General features: G+C 38.2%; 1 protein-coding gene across 1 annotated transcript in view; it reads right to left on the reverse strand.

The window, feature by feature from the left end:
* Positions 1-19093, reverse strand: part of grik5 (glutamate receptor, ionotropic, kainate 5) — a 45082-nt gene that overhangs the window by 16529 nt on the left and 9460 nt on the right. Inside the window, exons 5-14 of the mRNA XM_041987499.1 lie at positions 17421-17599; positions 12364-12417; positions 11406-11564; positions 10851-11003; positions 9178-9282; positions 6710-6817; positions 4037-4240; positions 3044-3157; positions 2383-2492; positions 1986-2159 (exon numbers count right to left, since the gene is read on the reverse strand). Of these exons, the coding sequence (XP_041843433.1) occupies positions 1986-2159; positions 2383-2492; positions 3044-3157; positions 4037-4240; positions 6710-6817; positions 9178-9282; positions 10851-11003; positions 11406-11564; positions 12364-12417; positions 17421-17599 (1360 nt within the window). The remainder of the gene's footprint in view (positions 1-1985; positions 2160-2382; positions 2493-3043; positions 3158-4036; positions 4241-6709; positions 6818-9177; positions 9283-10850; positions 11004-11405; positions 11565-12363; positions 12418-17420; positions 17600-19093) is intronic.

Genomic DNA, 19093 nt, shown 5'->3' on the forward strand with positions numbered 1-19093 from the left:
GACTTAATTCAAGAAGAACATCATGTTCTCACTACACTTATTAATTTCCCCATCTCACTCAACTCTGTGTAATCTGCTGTTCCTGTCCTCTTTTATCTCCTTAGCTCTCAGCAATTATTATTCCTTTCTTGGCATATGTGTCATTCAGAGTCACTCGGTTGCCACAGGAAAATCATCAGGCATGTAACTTTTATTAGCTAAGCATTTGCTCAAAAAAAGTTTTTTGAATTAAGTGTGACTTGGCACAACAGATGTCCTAATAAATCAATGAATAGAAAAATGAGCCTCAAAGAAAAATGCAAGTTATTGTTTAAAAAGAGGCACTATTTGAACGCACTGTTTTAATTACTGATGCCACCATGTTTTGATTTTACCGTTTCTTTCCTTCTGATTTATTGTTTTGTACTTCTAAGAACTCTTTGTAACCTCCTTTACTTACAGAATAACTCTTTATTATGACAACATGTCAGATGTTTTAAAACATTGTGTAGCATTTTTTAAATCATCTGAGACTGTTCGAAAGTTTAAAAATGGCCTCCAGAGATGTTTTAGGACATAAAAAACAATCCACTTTGAATAAAAGTTGATCTGACATATTTTTTCCAGGAACAGACAAAAAAAACCTGTTTGAGTAGATTCATCCAGGTCAGAGAAATCCAAAAGGCTTGAAAAGAAGCTACTTTTTGGATTATAAAGATGCTTAAACTCTCATCCCACAAGCCTCTTCATTTCAAGCTATTTAGTTTCTTGAGGGATAATTGGCATCTCGAGGGATTTTAAAGCAACATTCTCGAAAGGGACTCTTCAGCTCATTGTGTGTGATGATGGAATCACATGAATAAAGATGTGAATTAGCTTTGTTATTTGGCGTACAGTTGTCCCCATTTAACAATGTTTGGATCAGTTTAACAAGCTGTTTTCAAACATGCACTGAAGCATTTACATTTTCTAGACATTTTCCAGAAGGACTGCAATTTTTTGCAAGATTCATGCTAGACATTGGAAACTCATTCAGCCAGTTCCTCAGTGTTACCTCCAAGAAATAATTGAGCGAGATTTGTGTGAACATTAAGTGCTGGTCACATTTGCTTCCTCATCAATATTGCTGTTATGTATTGATACTCATAATATTGATACTGACACAAAAATCTTAATGACAGATGGGTAGGGGACCCATTGGTGTTCCTCAGTGTGCTGTGAATGAAAAACTGCAGTTCATGCTGCATACTTTCTGCATCATATTCTGCATCCACTCAAGGCACCACTCCAGAGTATTTGTGGGAAAGCACCCCAGACCAAAATCCTCTGGGAATTGTTTGAAAATGGCTTTATGTTGCCTTTAGAAGCCAAGTCTTGACCTAATTAGCTAGCTCTCTTGTGTTGGGCAATGTGTTTGTGGGATGATTATTTAGTCTCCCATATATAATGCTCTATGCCAGGGGTTCCCAACCTGGGGAACCCCAAGGGGGTCCTCCAAAAAGCACAGAGGGTCCCTGAGGCTTTGAACATTAGAGCCATAGTGATTAAGGTCCACAAATTGTCCCTGTTTTAAGAAGAAAAGTAAGGCAGAATGTTGTTCATTTAACTTTGGCTTTATCAAAAGGACAGGAATCAACCAGAATATATTATTTATGGTGAGAATTTCACTTTTGAAAGCATAAAACATAGCATGGTTTTAGCATGGGGTGGAGCAGGGGGTCTATAGCATTTTAGTACAAGCATGAAGGGAGTCCCTGAAGAAAAAAGGTTGGGAACCACTGCTCTGTGTAACACTGGTAAATATTGCTTGTGTTTCTAAACGATTTGAGAAAAAAAAAAAAAAAAAAAAAAACATCTAATATGTTGTTCTCTCTTCAAGAAATATATTTCAATGAGCCTATTAGCCCACATGATGGCTGGGTAGATGACCAGTTCATAATGACTCCTCAGGTGGTTTTATACCCGCTATTCACTTTCATTCACAACTTATCTGCCCTGATACTTACCACACACCACTGACACATCTGGTGGATAAGGCTCGGGGCATTATCTCTGATCCCTGCTGCATGAAGCCGCCAACGGGGAACCACAAGCTGTTTCCCAGAGTGTACTGGTTCTCCAACATGTCTCTGCGCTCTCGCAGACATGGGTGAGGGTTGTACCACTCGTATGGGCTTAATCTGGTGGGGAAACAGCGGTACAGTAAAGCAACTTACTTAATGTACCTCTGTCATGTTATTCAAGCCAATCAGTCATGCAGGCCCTGTCAGACTGTCTGTGGAAGGCTGCACAGTGTAAAATATGTTAATATAAGACAGGTGACTCATGTTCAGGAAGATAAATGGTGATAGAGCTCAGATGTGAGTTGCAGACAATCAGTACAGTGTGATGTAATGTATTGACCTTGCTGCCAGGAAGAGCACACAGCTGACTGCCAGGTAGGCGAGCAACATGAAGAGCCAGACAGCTGGAGAGAAGGGATCGAGAAAAGAGAAGTAGCCTGGCTTACGACCCTGTTCAAAGAAAAAAAAAAAAAAAAAGATGTAGAAAAACTGGAAAACAGAGACAGACTTATGGACAGACAGAAGCTACAATTTCTTGTAAAGAAGATGTCCCCTTTGCACCACAGGAGGGCAGTGTTCTTCTCTGCTCTTTACCACAATGTCTGCAGTGCTTTGATATTCTAACACTACAATCCATAAATGTTCTATTTCACAATGTTGGAGCACACTTGGAAGAGACCCAAAACCTCATTAGCAATGTAAAGCTGCCACTGTTACCCAGTTACAGAGCTCTGACTTACTGAGTACAATAACTTATACCTATAAACTTTAGTGTGGACTTAACAGATGCAGAATGCAGCACACTACACAAATACAATCATCTGTTTCGGTGCAAGAGATCAACTCTTACACAGATTTCTTCATTTTAATAGGTGCGGACTGTCGGTTTCTGTATGAAACTGTTAACTTAAAAAGGGCTCACAAAGAAGATAGTAATTTCAGTTCAAGATCTGAAGAGTATCGCCCAGCAGGTGCCCCACAGCCTGAGATAACACCCTTACCAGTTGAACTCGGTACAAGATGCTGATCCCCAGGGTCATGAACGGCTTAGAGAAGTCAATAACTTTCTCTCTTTCTGATGTGATGGTGAAGCCCGCCACGGCCAGGTCTGCTTTCTGGAGGATTGACAGAGATAGATAGGTGGGCAGATAACAGTGGGGCGAGAGAGAGAGATAGAGGGAGTGAAAAGTGAGGCAGAAAAAAGTGGTAAGGTATAAAAATAGAAAGACAAGTAATGCTATGTGCTGCTTCTATGAAATGCTGATTTCAGGGATAAAGAATTAAAAGTTTGACTATGCACAGACTACAGAAGTGCACTCTGTCTCACACACACACACTATTTGTGCACCGTCCAAATGAGGCTAATTGAAAGTAAGCATTGGGTGGCTGGTCTTTCCACCTGAATAAAACCTGCAGATCTCCGGTTGTTCTGCCTTCCCTCCATCTCTTCCATTAAAAGCTAATTTATGAACATGGGCCACTAATTAGAGTTGAATGATTGGGCAATGGGGAGGGCAGAGAGGGAGAGGAAGCATGGAGAACTGGGGGAGCACCAGTGTGGCAGGCCCCACACAGGGACCACAGTCTGGTAATTGAAGTATACCGCATGGTAATTAAGCAGAGAGAGGGCTCTCATTAGCCTGCTTCAACCAGAGAGTCTGCTAGAGGGACACAGAGGCCTGGACAGGGAGAGGATGAGGGAGGATAGTTGCGGGTTACTGCAAGGGAAGATGGCACAGACAATTTTAAGCAATTCTACCACTCTCTTTTGGGGAATTAACAAGTCAGCTTTTGTCCTAGATAAGAGTCTTACTCCCCTCTGAGGGCAATTTGAGACATGGGAAGTTACAGCAGAGTTGTGGTTTGGGGCTACAGCTCAAGTGTGTGTATGTGGGTGGGTGTGTACATTGTTGTGAGTTCTTCATACGTTTCTGTTTGAAGAAAATTGTATGGAACATTTCTGCATGTTTCTGTGCGTTCTGAAGAGTACTTACCCTGTTGATTAGCTCTCCAACCATGCCAGTCCATGAGCCGTTGGGCTCTGGGGCCCCGTACAGTCCATCATCCACCAGCTTGATCTTGAAGGAAAATTTCAAGATGTCTGCCAGCTCCCTCAGCATGTCAACACAGAAGCCCTCATACTGGTCATTCCCCTGGAAACCTTGGTAATTGTCTTTACGCATCACGTATGGGTTTTCCTGTACACAGGGGATACATGAGGGGTCTCAATCCAAAACTACAAATATCCAGTTTTAGCCGAGATTATTCACTAGATTAAAAAGATCATCTGAAATTGGGAACTACATTTATTTTCTTTCTGGTTGAGATTTCAAATCTGTTCAGTAAATGTGCACATTTCTATCTAACTTTTCTAAACAAAGCAAATGTGCATATTCAATTTGTCCACAAATACTACTTTTATGAGACATCTAAGCTAACAGCAAGTCCCCACACTCCAATCAAGTGTACATTTAAAGGGAAATTTGATCTTTCACACATTAATATCAGTGTATTTTTCAAAGAATACTATGTAGTCCAGAGAGCCTGGGAGCCTCTAAACTGGTTGAAGTAAACTTTAAATGTATGGTATTCAGAACCAAATAAATTGACAACACACAAATGCATTGTGGGAATTTAAGGATACATTTTTCTTGGAGCTTAACCAAAACTACTGACTTAATGTCACAACTCTTCAGCTGAGTCAATTCACTATAGAACATTTTTATCTGCCTCATGTAAGTCTCCTACAGTTAGTCCAACACTAAACAGCTTTAAGAGGTTGCAGATGAAGGTGAGGGTGAGCCAAACAGACAGATTCAGAAACCACAGTGTGGTCATTGAAGTAAATTGATGACGATAAAGCTGGGCACCAAGAGATGACAGGCTGTGCTCTCACCAAGGTTGGCTGATTCATCTCAGAAGAGGTGCAGGGAGGAAAATTAAACACATCAAACCTCACATGAAAAATGTCAATTTGCTGCTCAGAGGGGCCCACACCAGGGATCGAATCACTAATCTTGGTGGATGAGAGACAAGTGTTCTACCGGTAGAGCTACAGCCAGCAGTCTGATGGCACAGGTAGTCTTGATATTAAACCTAATCGGAGTCGTGACACAGCAGAGTACAACGACAAGAAAAGCTTGAAATTCACTGAAATGACATTTAATACTAACAGTGGTTTTTACTTTTTCTTTTCTCATTTTAACAATGGTTTTAAAAGTAGTGTTCAGTATTTTCATACTGAAACAAAATCTTAAAAAACAGAACAAATTATGTTGAGATTTAAGATATCAGCAGAACCAAAATGCCACAATTATAACTATAATTATAACTAAATTAATTAATAACTAAATTAATTAATCTCATTAAATAATTCTATATTTATGCATGTATGTATTTAATAATTTACAATACACTTTTTTTATTTTTTTAATATATTTATTCTACATGTCATTCCTACATTCTATTTTCAGTCTCTAATTTCTACATTCATTCATGTATTTTTATATTTATCTATATTTCCACAGTTATGTATGTATTCCTAAATATAATTATTGATTCGTACATTCATCTGTTTCCACATTAAATTGTTTCTACATTTCTATATATCTGTATTGTATGATAATAAATGAGGCATTCCTGTGAGAACCAAATTTCTGGTAATAAAAGTAGAAACACAAGAATAAATGTGGAAACAAATAGATTAAATAATAGTATAAATACACTGAAAATTAAATAAATGTAAAAAAATGATAGATATCAAATACATAATTGTATACATAAATGAATACATTTCCATTTTGTTAAAATTATACTTTTAAAATATATTTCTAAATATATTTATTTAGTTTTTTATTTACTTCTGATTAAGCCATTTTCAGTCCTCCACAGTGAAAACAAAATCCCAAAATAAAAACCTTCAAATTTCACCTGTTAAATATTCTTACACTCTTATATTTATTAGCTTTGATTTAATATCTTAGAATGAATTCAAATGAATGAAAAAGAGAATATTGTGATCTGTGGGTAAAAAGAATGTGTGAAGCTGGTGTGAAGAGGAGCAGGCCGAACGTTTTACACCTGCTTCTTCCAGTGCTGTTGGGCCTTATTGATCAGTATTCAAACTCATTGTTGCTCCATCTATATTGATCTTTAAAAATAAGTATTTCATAAATCCAACATGTTGTTATAAGTCCAAAATCCCCAAAAATAAATATGAAAGTAAACTGTCTACATCTTAGAAGAAAGCAGTAAGAGCTTTTCTTCATTCACAATGTGTTTCTACTTGGTTGTCTTTTTTTATTTTAAACTTTAACTATTATTAATTTATTAATAATATACCTTTAACAGTGTGCTCTGGAAATGTTTTCAGATCAAGATGAAGATGATGGATCAGCATTTTGAAAGAGATTTACTGTTTTTGTTATGACAACATCAAATGAAAAACTGAGAGACAGAAGGATATTAACAGAACACAAAGATTTTCCCAGCCTCATTTTAGTAACACATCCTTGTCATTGCCCCGTCAGTTTCTGACAGTGACAGCAACAGTTAAATGACTAGAAACAGACCATAAAACAGCGTGAGCTTTGCCACAGCCTGTGTAGCAGCACAAAAACAAGTCTGCACTCGTGTGTGTGGCACTTTCAGGGTAGCTGTGACCTTACCAGAATAGTGGTGACAATGAGAGTCTTGTTTGCCAGCGTTTCTGAGACATTAATATCCAGGCTGGTGGAGTTCATTGCCAAGGTGTTGTTGGAGTACCAGATCCCGATCTAAGAGAGAGGGCAAAGCAGGAGAAAATCAATGACTATTGTGGGATAAATAATGCACTATTGAGCTTCGCTGCAACTGTTTTTATGTTGTGGCAGGCTACAGGCCCAAGTATATGAGTGGGTATATCAATCCCGATAGCCTATTGTATAATGTAAAAACATTTATTTACTTTACGTCATATTCTTCGGCATTGGGATCTATACTGTTTAATATTGTACGAACATTGATATGAATGATCCCAATAAAGGAATAGATGTACTTGTAGTACTGAGCATCATTTTAAGAAAAAAACCCTGCTGTTGACAAGAAAAGCAAAGAGCTAAGGACAAGATGACAAAGACAAAGCAGAAAAGTATTTATCACCAACAGTTTTATTGCAACATCTTTTTCCTTCACTAACACCTTTCTGAAACTACATAACAATACTTTTATTTTCATTTTATGGAGACAGTAAAGTCACTTGGGTACATAATGTGTGATTATGACCCAACCGATATGCAGGGTGAATCAGCAGCTCACATAGCCATCTCTTTAGGATTTTCTTTTATTTCTTTCAGTAAGTCAGAGGAAAGGTAATGGCTCCACACACAGAATCACAGCTTTTCTCTGACACTCCTTCTCCTGCTCTGACATTTAAGAGTGGTCTTTTCTGTGAGCCACCACTGCCTGCTTACAGCATGGATGTCGCTGTACAAAGAGGTGGCGAAGTTAAAATGTTAATTACTACAAGCAAACTCTCTGCTGAGTTAGTGTTTAGCTTTAAGTGAGAAGGTGGCATTTTATGTTAGTATTAGAGACAGCTGGCTTAGAACAGAGCTCTGGAAGATGTACTAAAGAGAGGTAAATAGAAAGTCTTTCCTCCAGGTGATGAACCTCACCTGCAGTGATGTGGGCATTTAATGCTTCATTTAAACGTATCTTTTAAATTCTAAATGCTCCCCCACCTAATCTTTCCCATGCTTACTGAAGAGCGCTACACTAGCTGTCAATCTAACTGGATCAAACTGGATGTCTAATCTCTTGCTTTGTCACTTTCTTTCTTTTACAGGCCTCAACTGATAATATCCTGTTGCATTTCTTTTCCAAACCAGCTATAAAGTGCATTCAAAAAGGCCAGTGTGTAGATATCCAGGTACAGGCATGTGATGTGGTGTTGTAAAGCAAAACGCTGCTGCCGCATGATGCCCTGGGTGGTGCCATTTTTCAACCTCAGATACTGCAGGGCAATGATGATTCCAAGAATGTGAAAAAAGTAGTTTTAAGTAATTTTGTGTTTATCAACTAAATAGGCTAAATATGCAACATTTTTTAGGGTTAGGGTTCTATATTGATTTATTATAAACAACTGAGTAAAACACAAGTTTTGACCAGGTATAGACTTCACCATGTTATAGAAGTAAGCCTAGTGATTTCTTTTGAATACAGAGTTGTTAAAAACAGGACAAACCTGACATTTGAACAGGAATAAATCTTCATCACGACTTCATCCTCCTTGGCCAATATCTTTACAAGGAAGATCTATTCTTACTGAGTGGTAATAAATGATAAATAATTCACTTATTTTTCAGGCTTGAATGTACTCTAGACAAACTCACTGTTGGATTGAGCTGTAATTCTTAAATGACTGATGTTTAATCTGATGTCAAAAATAGGAAACCACATTTTTTTTCTGCTGCAAGTCTCAATCAAACTCATAGTTCAAGTAAAGAATTCTAAATTAAAATATATCAATGCTAAGCTTCAAGAAAATGTAAGACAAAGACTAAATTAACTTCATAAATACCCCACAGAAAGAAAGATTCTTTTACATACAGGAAGTATGATATCAAATTCAGTGAATGAACCTAAACCTGTTGGTTGTAGATATGGAAAGAAAAGAAAATTTAATACTTATATTTCCATATTACAAAACATCAAGATAATATCCAGCAATGACTGGAAAGTAAAGGGTCAGTGGCAAAAAGAAAAGATTTCCAAGACACAATTATTCTAAACACAGATTAGATTTGATACGGTGGACCTGCTAATAAGATTAGCAATTATTGAAAAAAACAAAACAAAACCAGACTAACAGCTAATGTATTCAAGTAGCCTTCAGGAAAAGGAAATGTTAACTTAGATGTGGATCTGACACATGACCCACACCTGCTGACAGGTTACACTAAAGGGCTGTCAGGGGAAACGTACATCAACTTCAGAAAGAACAAATCTGGCTGCTATCAGGGGAGTCTGTGGTATGGCTGACCTCAGAATTAAAAGCCTCCCTCAGCTTTGTGAAATCAGATGGCTGACCTGTAACTAACCCATTGCCTAAGGACATTATGACCTGGCTGCTACATGATAACAGGTGACTCCTGACCTCTTTGTGGCCTCCTCTGTGTTTCTCCAGGATCCGCAGGGTGTAGTTGGTCCTCTGACCTTTGCTGTTGAACTCCACTCGCCCAGTCAGGCCATCATACTCCACCTGACAGGTAGACGGAGCAAGATGAAAGGAAGTATGACAGTGGAACAGCAGCAGAGAAGAAAGATGAGACAATGATGGAAGCATATAGAAACAATGAAAAGAGACAGAGATATAAACAAAAGCCAGGGCTTTGCATGAAACCAAACATGCCTCTCACTATTTATCATCATCTTTAGACAGATCCAACCAACAGTGATCAGGAAGACAGAAAAGGTAAACACACTCAAATAAAAAGACAGAGGAAAACATACAGAGACAGAAGCTAGAGCTTGACTGGACAGAGACGATCAGCTCTGGATCAACTAGAAGAAACTGACTGATCAAGAGGCTCAGACAGAGCAGCAGAGAGAGTCAACAGCTCTCTAATAAGACCCAGACCTGCACCTCACTGCTCAGCTTGGCCACTCCAAAACCCAGGTGCTGGCACAATTTGTGGGAACTGTGATGAATGGCTGAGTGCTGAAGATGGAGCACACCATGATGTTGACTAACAAAGACAGATGTCGGGCAGATGGACCGCAGGCAATGAGAGATAGGATTCAGGCTGCCTTGACAACAGGTCATCGATGAGAGAAGCGGACAACCAGAAATGGGAGATGACAAAGAACAACAAGAGGCAGAGGTTACATGCAACAAGGGATGCAGATGAAGCACAATGTTGTTGTACACGTTTTTATTAATAAATAAGTCTCAAATCATTCAAAATCTGATATGTTGTTCTGAAATGTGAAGATTTCTGCTTTTCTTTCTGACAAGATGTATAAGTACAGATTAGATTTATGACTGATTATTCTCCAGCTTCCTTTTCTTCCTCCTTTCTGAGGTGTGAAATCATAATACCCATCAAACCTCCCAGGGATTATGTCTTGAAATGCTGATTTTTATCCAACCACAAGTCAAAAATGTTCAGCTTGAATTTTCACAAAGAAAATCTGGAAATCCTCAGAATTCACAAACTTGGATAATCTCCTGAGCTTTTTTTCTATTTTACGCTTGAAAAATATCCTAGAACCTGATTGATTTAAAATACAAGCGGATTCATTTTCACTAGACAATCGAGTTATTATTTCAGCTCTAAGATTAAATGTGTCATGATAAGCTTTAGGTAACTGCAAATGGGTGTTTTGTGACATTTTATTGATCACTTTCATTTCAACAGCAGTCTAGTCGATCATTAAAATAATTGTTAGTTACAGTTTCCTCTACTGGGAAACAGGAGCCTGAGTGCATAATATGGCCACACAAGCTGTTAACAAAAGCATTTATGTCTTATGAAATGAAAATTTAATTAAACTGAGGTATTTAATATTAAAATGTGACCTCTTTCTTACTGTATGATATACAGTATGGTGGCATGAAAAAGTTTATACTGGATATAAAGGCCTTAAGTTTAAGATGATACAAGCGTTTTAGCATTTTAAGAAAGATTTGTGTATTAGTTAACCAGCCCTGACCGTGGGAGCCCAAACCTTTGCATGCATCTCTTTGTGTGCATGATCATGTAAATGAGCTTGCATACATTATACATCAGCACTTATTGCACACAGATACACTTATCAAGCATTTACCATGCGCAGATAATTCATGAGGCTGGTCCCATGCTGCCAGATCTGAGGTGAGGTGCAGCTGAGTGGCTTCACTCCAATTTCCTGACTGCGGTTCAGTTCCCTCACCGCCCCCACCACCACATGCACCGCGTCGAACATCAGCGCAGAGGAAAGCTGTGGAAGGGATGGATGTACAGAAGATATAGAGCAGGGTAAAGGCAGAAAGAGTGAGATGGATGGAAACAAAGTAAGACAGGAACAGAAACAAGGGAGAAGATGTAATGAAGAGGGAGGTACAAGCACAGGTGATTGAAGGGATGATGGATGGAAGGAAGGAGACAGGAAAAGAACAGAAGAGAGAAAAGAAGTCAGAAATGAGTAAACAAGCAGTAGGATTCAGAGATGGTTTCATCAATACTGATTAGGTGAGCAAAAGACTGAACTGAATGTCTTTAAATGCTCTGTGTTTCAGAGGGAGGAATTAAGAAGCTTAAAATGATGTTGTATTCTAACAAACTTTAAAAATTAGTCCAAATAATGTGCATGCATGAGTACCTGTGGGTGCAAGAAACTTACCGCAGGACCAGGGTAGGTTAGATCGCATCCTTCCCTCCACGAGAGGTTCAGGCTACGGATGAACTCCAAATAGAAAGGATGGGTTGTATTAAACATAGAAAAACCCACAATGTTGGACTGCTCGTCCACTATGTCATCCAGTCTCAACAGAGGAAAGTCCTGAAAAGGCAAAGGGGGGGGGGTTGCAGAAAGAGATAATTCAGTTTAGTGACAATGTTGACAGTGTCCCAAATCTTAGCACGGGAAAATATACTATGCAAAGATGAGTGCATTAAAGAAAAAGAGACACTCATAGGGGTGACTAAATCTAATATTTGATGGAGATTTGTTAAAAGAAAAGGCAGGATACAACCGGATAGAGAGGGGGGTAAAGAGGGATACAGGAGACAAGAGAGGTCGATGGAAATTACTCGGAAAGCTTTTCAAAGTGATATGCATGCAAGTGCATCTAAAGCACAAGAACACATCGAGTACAGAGGGCAGAAAGAGAAGGAAAAAAATAAAATCAGACATAAAATGACACATTAATTCAAACGCTATAAGGGGATGGGAGTACTGTATATCAAGGAAGCAGATGAAAAGCCTGGAAGCATAGAGAAGGTGGCGGGTGGCAAAGGAAAAAACGCACATCATATCTGTCATCACCTTCACCTCAGACCCCTTTTTCTGTTTTTTTTTCTTTCTTTCTTTTTTTTGCCATCCTCCTCTGCATTCCCACATCTTTGAACAGCATGTTTGCGTGTCAGATCTCTTCCTCCATCTTTCCATCTTTCATCTCCTCTCCCTTTTTCTGCTGTCACCCCTCTCTACCTCCCCTTTTTGAACACTTTCTCCGCCTTAGCACCTTTTGCTTGCTCGCACTGAGACAGAAGAGGAGGAGGAGCAGGATGGAGGAACAAGTGAAAATGAAACAGCATGAGACACAGTAGAGGATGGGGAAGAATTGGTATTCTCTTACCATGGTGGTGAGGATATACTTATAAAATGCTGATGTCATCCCTAGCTCTGATGCCTGTAAGACAAAGAGAAAAAATAAGATGAAAACAAATAAAGAGAAAGCAGGTGGGATATGAATGTGGAAAGAGAGAATAAAAAAGGATGGAGTAAGATTGATGACGAGAGAAAGGGGGCAAAGGAGGAGAGTTAATGGAGAGGCAGGAAGCTAGGAGACAGTTAGGGGAGAAAATAAGAGAGAATTTGAAGGAGGGGAAGATGAGAAAAAGTAACCATATGTTAATCAGGGTTTTACATCATCAGGTTATTGCGAGGACATTTTGCTGAGGGCGGACAGCCACTCCAAGTGAAAACATCCCATTCAAACTGTGACTCACGGCACTGGCGTTCGGCCTTAGCATGAATCAGAACAAGTTAGGGTTGTATCTGCATCTGCATCCCAGATTACCCTTTTGGTAACACTTTACAATACTGGATGCAAAATTTGCTTCGTTACTAGGGAACACCTTGGGGGCGAATCAGGAAGTAATGGGTAGTTAACCAGTACTTACTGGTGACCACAAAGACCAGGCTTATTAGGGAACTACTGGTTAATTATTTGCTTTGTTACTAGCAAATGCTATACAGGCGAATCAGGAAGTAATGGGCAGTTAACCAGTACTTACTGGTACCCACAAAAACCAGACTTATTAAGGAACAAAAGAGAAATTCTTCATGTGAGTACTGGATTACTCTGACTCGTTGAGTGAACAGCTCATTTAGTCAAAAACCTGTTTCCTGTTGGTTTTGGAAGCCTTTGTAAGGATGAAAAGCAGTACCATTTATATATTCTTGTACTGCTGTGTCATCTTACCTTTACTTGTTCATCACTTACTAAGTAATAAGTCATTACTTAATCATTGACTGGTAATTATCTGTTATATTGTTTACTTCCTAAAAAAGTCAAACATCATACCAAGTACTTACTGAGGAACGCATCATTAACTAATCAGTACCTGACCAGTAACTACTACTTTTGTGTACCTTCATGATCATTTGCTACAGGGCACTTTAGAATTCCAACATTTTTACAAGCCAATTTCTTAAGATATTTTCTTTTTCCACCCAGTATGGTCAATTATTTAAAAAGTTAGCTTTTTTCCCCTCAATTAAAAATACTTTTTGGTAAATATACTTAAGATGTATAGCACTTTTCCAGTCATGTTGACCACTCAAATAAATATTTTCTTCCATAATCTTTCAGTGGTTGCCATTACACCCATGACCACTATCAAAGTTCTCACCTGTAATTAGTCAGGACTCTACCAGCTGTTTAATTAATCTTCGGAATATGTATTTCAATAGAAATATCCCTGAACAGTAAATCAAACACATCACTTTTGAAAATTTGACTTTTCAGTTTTAACATTCAGAATGATCAAAATGTCCCAAAAAATAGTCATTTACAAATTTAACAAGTATATAAATGTGATGTGATGTTACTACTTGTCCACAGTGTGTGATGTAGGATTTCGATGGACACAGTGTGCTGCATGTGACGTCACATGTTCCTCTGTGTATGTGGGTCGCTTCAGGGAAGTGTACAGTTCATACTGAAGTCTAATAGAGGCCACATGTAAATAATATGAAATACGACTGCAACAAATTGCACTTGAGCTTTAAGACCTGCTGTGTGAATGTAGCCTAAAAATTACTTAATCTCTTTCTAAAATAAAAAAAACCTGAGTTTAACCCACTTTCTTAAATGGTTCCATTAGGTTTTCCTATGGTTGCCTCTTTACAATACATGAGGCTCAAGATCTTAAAAAAAAAATCTTATTGCTTAAAGTATTAAACAGCTTTATGCAATTTGTTATGAATTCTTCCAGTTATAAATGTTCATGTATTCATACCTTTAATTTGAAGTAGGCATTTTATTTTGAAGACGGCTTATGCACTTCCTCTTCCTTTTCTTCACGTTCTACCTTCGACATGTTTCCAGCGGTACAGCGGTCACTGACAATGTAAATTGTGTTTATTCTGAGACAAGATTAATTTTTAAATGTAACTTACTCTTTCTGCTAGTGTTGTCCCGCTCATGTGTATGTTTGCACTCTTTAAAATGCCCATTTCTGCCTGTTAGCATGATCGCGATTTAGCATCGTTTAGCTAACCGTATGACTGTTAACTTCAGATTATTTTAAGCTAACATGTGCATGCTACATGTTTAAGTGTTATAGCAGCACTGATGAATACTAGTTGATTTATGCTGATATGATGTTTTTTATTTACCGTGAAGTGTTTCTTTAGGACACTGTGTTTAATTTACAAGACTTACACACACACTTTACTGATAGCTTAAGTGCTTTCAGACCGAAGCAGTGGTCAATTAGGCAAAAAATCAGCATCAGAGGTCAGATTCCTCAACACTATTGTAACAAGATAATGTTATTTCCGATGTCATGTTCTAATGTCGTTGCAAATCAGTGTAATTTTACAACTTTTTCTTCATTTAAAAGAAAAAATGTGACCACACATTGGTTTTGTGATCTAAAAGTGGAATGATAATACATAGTTTTTGTACTTTTTAACTCTGATATTTACACAGCCAATTAAATTATCTAATAGTATATCCAATTATTTGATATTTCTGTGTGTTTTTACAAGTAAATACAAAGAACTTTGTGAATTTTTGGACAATATTAAACTTTCTTTTACTACCATGTTTTCTTATTTTGAACAGTATGGTCGGGGAAGATTTGGACGAATCTGGAGGAGGCGAACATGGGTCTTTGGAATGCTAGGCATAACAGGCATGAGAAGGCGGCCCATTCTGAGGCTAGTCAGAAAACAGTCCTGGTGGCACTTGATCCCAGTCATAAGGTGTTATGATTGCCAAGGGACCACTATCATCTCAGATCAATGGAGGGTTTAGATGACGGCACTGGCTAATAGTGGATATGTTCACTATTCAGTAAACCACAGCTGGTCATTTGTAAACGCAGAAACAGGTGCCCATACAAAGAACATTGACTGTGAGTGGTCTACCTACAAATCCCAGGTCTGGAGACTGCCTGGCAATCGAACAGAGAACACCTTGAAGAAACAGCTTGCCTCAATAGATTGGACACATTGGGTGGCCAAATCTCACAAGAATGGTGCACTTGGATATATGCTTCAGGAGATATGCAAACAGTACAAAGTTTAAAATATATGGAAACGATAGTTTCCATTTATTGGGGGAAATGCTTGCGTGTGTGTGTGTGTGTGTGTGTGTCTAACTTTAAGGCACATTTTGTGTAATAAATACTGGCTCTTCTTCTGCAGTTATCAGTTTTGAATGGTTTGCACATGTTAGATAGCTATATCTGAGCGGCTGTAGCTCAGGAGGAAGAGCAGTCGTCTTTCAACCAGAAGGTAGGCGGATCGATTCCAGGCTTCTACTGACTACATGCCGAAGTGTCCTTGGGCAAGACACTTAACCCCACGTTGCCTCCCGATGTGCCTATCGGGGTGTGAATGTGTGTGTGAATGGGTGAATGTGATAAGTAGTGTAAAGCGCTTTGAGTGGTCAAACTGACTGGAAAAGCGCTATATAAGTACAAGTCCATTTACCATTTACCATATATGCATAAAGCCTAAAGAGATCAAACTGTTATTTTCAATATAGAAAAAATGCCACAAAAGTAGTAGGTACTGTTCAGGTAATGATTAGTTAATGCTTCGTTCCTCAGTAAGTACTTGGTATGATGTTTGACTTTACAATAATGTCCACAAAAGTAGTAGGTACTGGTCAGGTACTGATTAGTTAGTGCTTCGTTCCTCAGTAAGTACTTGGTATGATGTTTGACTTTACAATAATGTACACAAAAGTAGTAGGTACTGGTCAGGTAATGATTAGTTAATGCTTTGTTCCTCAGTAAGTACTTGGTATTATGTTTGACTTTACAATAATGTCCACAAAAGTAGTAGGTACTGGTCAGGTACTGATTAGTTAGTGCTTCGTTCCTCAGTAAGTACTTGGTATTATGTTTGACTTTACAATAATGTACACAAAAGTAGTAGGTACTGGTCAGGTAATGATTAGTTAATGCTTTGTTCCTCAGTAAGTACTTGGTATTATGTTTGACTTTACAATAATGTCCACAAAAGTAGTAGGTACTGATCAGGTACTGATTAGTTAATGATGCGTTCCTCAGTAAGTACTTGGTATTATGTTTGACTTTTTTATGAAGGTAAACAGTATAATAGATAATGACTAGTCAATGATTAAGTAATGACTTATTAATTAGTAAGTGATGAACAAGTAAAGGTAAGATGACACAGCAGTACAAGAATATATAAATGGTACTGCTTTTCATCCTTACAAAGGCTTCCAAAACCAACAGGAAACAGGTTTTTGACTAAATGAGCTGTTCACTCAACGAGTCAGAGTAATCCAGTACTCACATGAAGAATTTCTCTTTTGTTCCTTAATAAGTCTGGTTTTTGTGGGCACCAGTAAGTACTGGTAAACTGTCCATTACTTCCCATTACGCCTGTAAGGCGTTTGCTAGTAACAAAGCAAATAATTAACCAGTAGTTCCCTAATAAGTCTGGTTTTTGTGGGTACCAGTAAGTACTGGTTAACTACCCATTACTTCCTGATTCGCCTGTAAGGCGTTCGATAGTAACGAAGCAAATAATTAACCAGTAGTTCCCTAATAAGCCTGGTCTTTGTGGTCACCAGTAAGTACTGGTTAACTACCCATTACTTACTGATTCGCCCCCAAGGTGTTCCCTAGTAACGAAGCAAATTTTGCGTCCAGTATTGTAAAGTGTTACCGTTCTTTTTTGTCAAAAAATCTCAGAGGAGTATAAGTGATTGTTGCTGGCAGACATGCATAGATATTATCTCAATGTAAAGGGCAGAAAGAGTGTTATATGTTGGGTGTGATTTCCTGTGGAACTTTATGACTCTTTTATTTATTTATTTATTTTACATGTAATGCCTTTTATGAGTGTAACCTGAATTTTCCAATCAACTACACTGTGTATAAGAGTAACTCTAAATCCAAATGTGTGGGTGGTTTCAGACCTGACCTTCTTGAGGATGAGATAAGAGACGGAGGCATTGGCGTCTATGATGATGGTGGCTACTTTGTCGTCACGGATCTCCTTCAGGAGTGGGGTAGGGTCCAGGTTGTCATCCAGCATCCTGACTGACAGCGTCTCCCGCGAGATGAGGAAGCGGCGGACCAGTTCCTCCAATCTAAGCAGGCCTGAGGGAGAGCCCAAGCACAGCCAAGTCACATATCAATGTCTGTATGGGTAAATATGACTCATATTTCCAACATGGAAGCTTAGTGGGGCCAACAGAAATCTTGATTTATCCTAGGATGAAAAACTAACTGACTGTTTTATCTAAAATCTCCAACAACAGAAAACATCATTTAACATGGCCTTCTTCATTAATCATATCTTTTAGTGGGATTTTTGTATGAGTTATGGTGCCCACATCATGTACAAAATCTCACATAAAACATTTAGGCCATGATCTGGGAATAAAAGCGATTAGGTTCTGATGTAGATAATGCACTACATTTCACCTGCAACACCCAGCAGTGGTTTAATGAAGTTAAATTTCTTTTCCATTGATTCTATGACTCAACATGAGCCTCACAGCTTAGACTCCTTCAATTTACACTGAAATATAACATCTTCTTTTCTTTTTTTAACAGTTCTTCACCACCTGAAGACACATGGACAAATGCAAAGCTACAGAAACATTCTGTGTGTATTCAGTAAGTCAAGACCCTCTGTGTTTTGGTTGGTCTTCACACACACACACACACACACACACATATATATATATATATATATATATATGAAAGAAAGAAGAATCAGAAAAATTTTAGCCATAGAAGAAAATGTAGTGAATAGAGAAAGAAAAACTTTTATCCTCAGAACACAAAAGATAAAATGCTTTTTATGTCTCAATGTCCATAAAATAAAAACACTATTTATTATTTAATCCACACATGTCTGCATATTGCATATTACACCATGAACTGTAATATCACTACATTCATGATGCTACTGCTGCTGGATAACAAATGAATATCAGTCAGCCACAGTAATGAAACCACATACAGGATAAATGTGTAAGGCTTGTGGCGGCCTTGGCTTTAACTGCTGGTGTTTGAGAGGATAACCCAAAGCACACCCTCAAACTCCTGTGATTAAAATAAGTCTTTTAAAGTTTTTGTTTGAATGTTGACTGTTTTCTATGTCGTCTATGTTATTACTGACCTATGTATCATCCAAGTATAAAAAGGGGTCTAACTCAAAGAGTGACAGGCAGCATAACAAGTGATTTAGACCAAAAATTTCAAAGCTGGATTCATCATTCCATCAGACCTGTTGTCACTCATGTTGAGTCAATTTCTTCATTCATTTGACATACTTCCACTTTTTCTCCCTATTTCCATTCTTTATTAACGGCAGCCACCCTTCCATAAAGACCATTTCTGATGAGAGAACAATGGATAGATCACCTGAAGAGCCAGAAGAATCTTTCAGATCCTGTATCTTTTTTACTGTTTCTTTAGCCATCACTTTTAGTTATAATTTAGCTACTGTTGAGCCTGTCAGTTCTTCTTTTGTCATCCACTTGTCCAGTATCCTCCATTTCTAAAGGACATTGCACCCCATGCTGAAATATGGCAGGTTTTTGGCTAATACATTTCAGAAAATTTTGTGGGTGAGAAAAAGAG

The sequence above is a fragment of the Melanotaenia boesemani genome, chromosome 6 (genome assembly GCF_017639745.1).
Source record: "Melanotaenia boesemani isolate fMelBoe1 chromosome 6, fMelBoe1.pri, whole genome shotgun sequence".
NCBI classification, from domain to species: Eukaryota; Metazoa; Chordata; class Actinopteri; order Atheriniformes; family Melanotaeniidae; genus Melanotaenia; species Melanotaenia boesemani.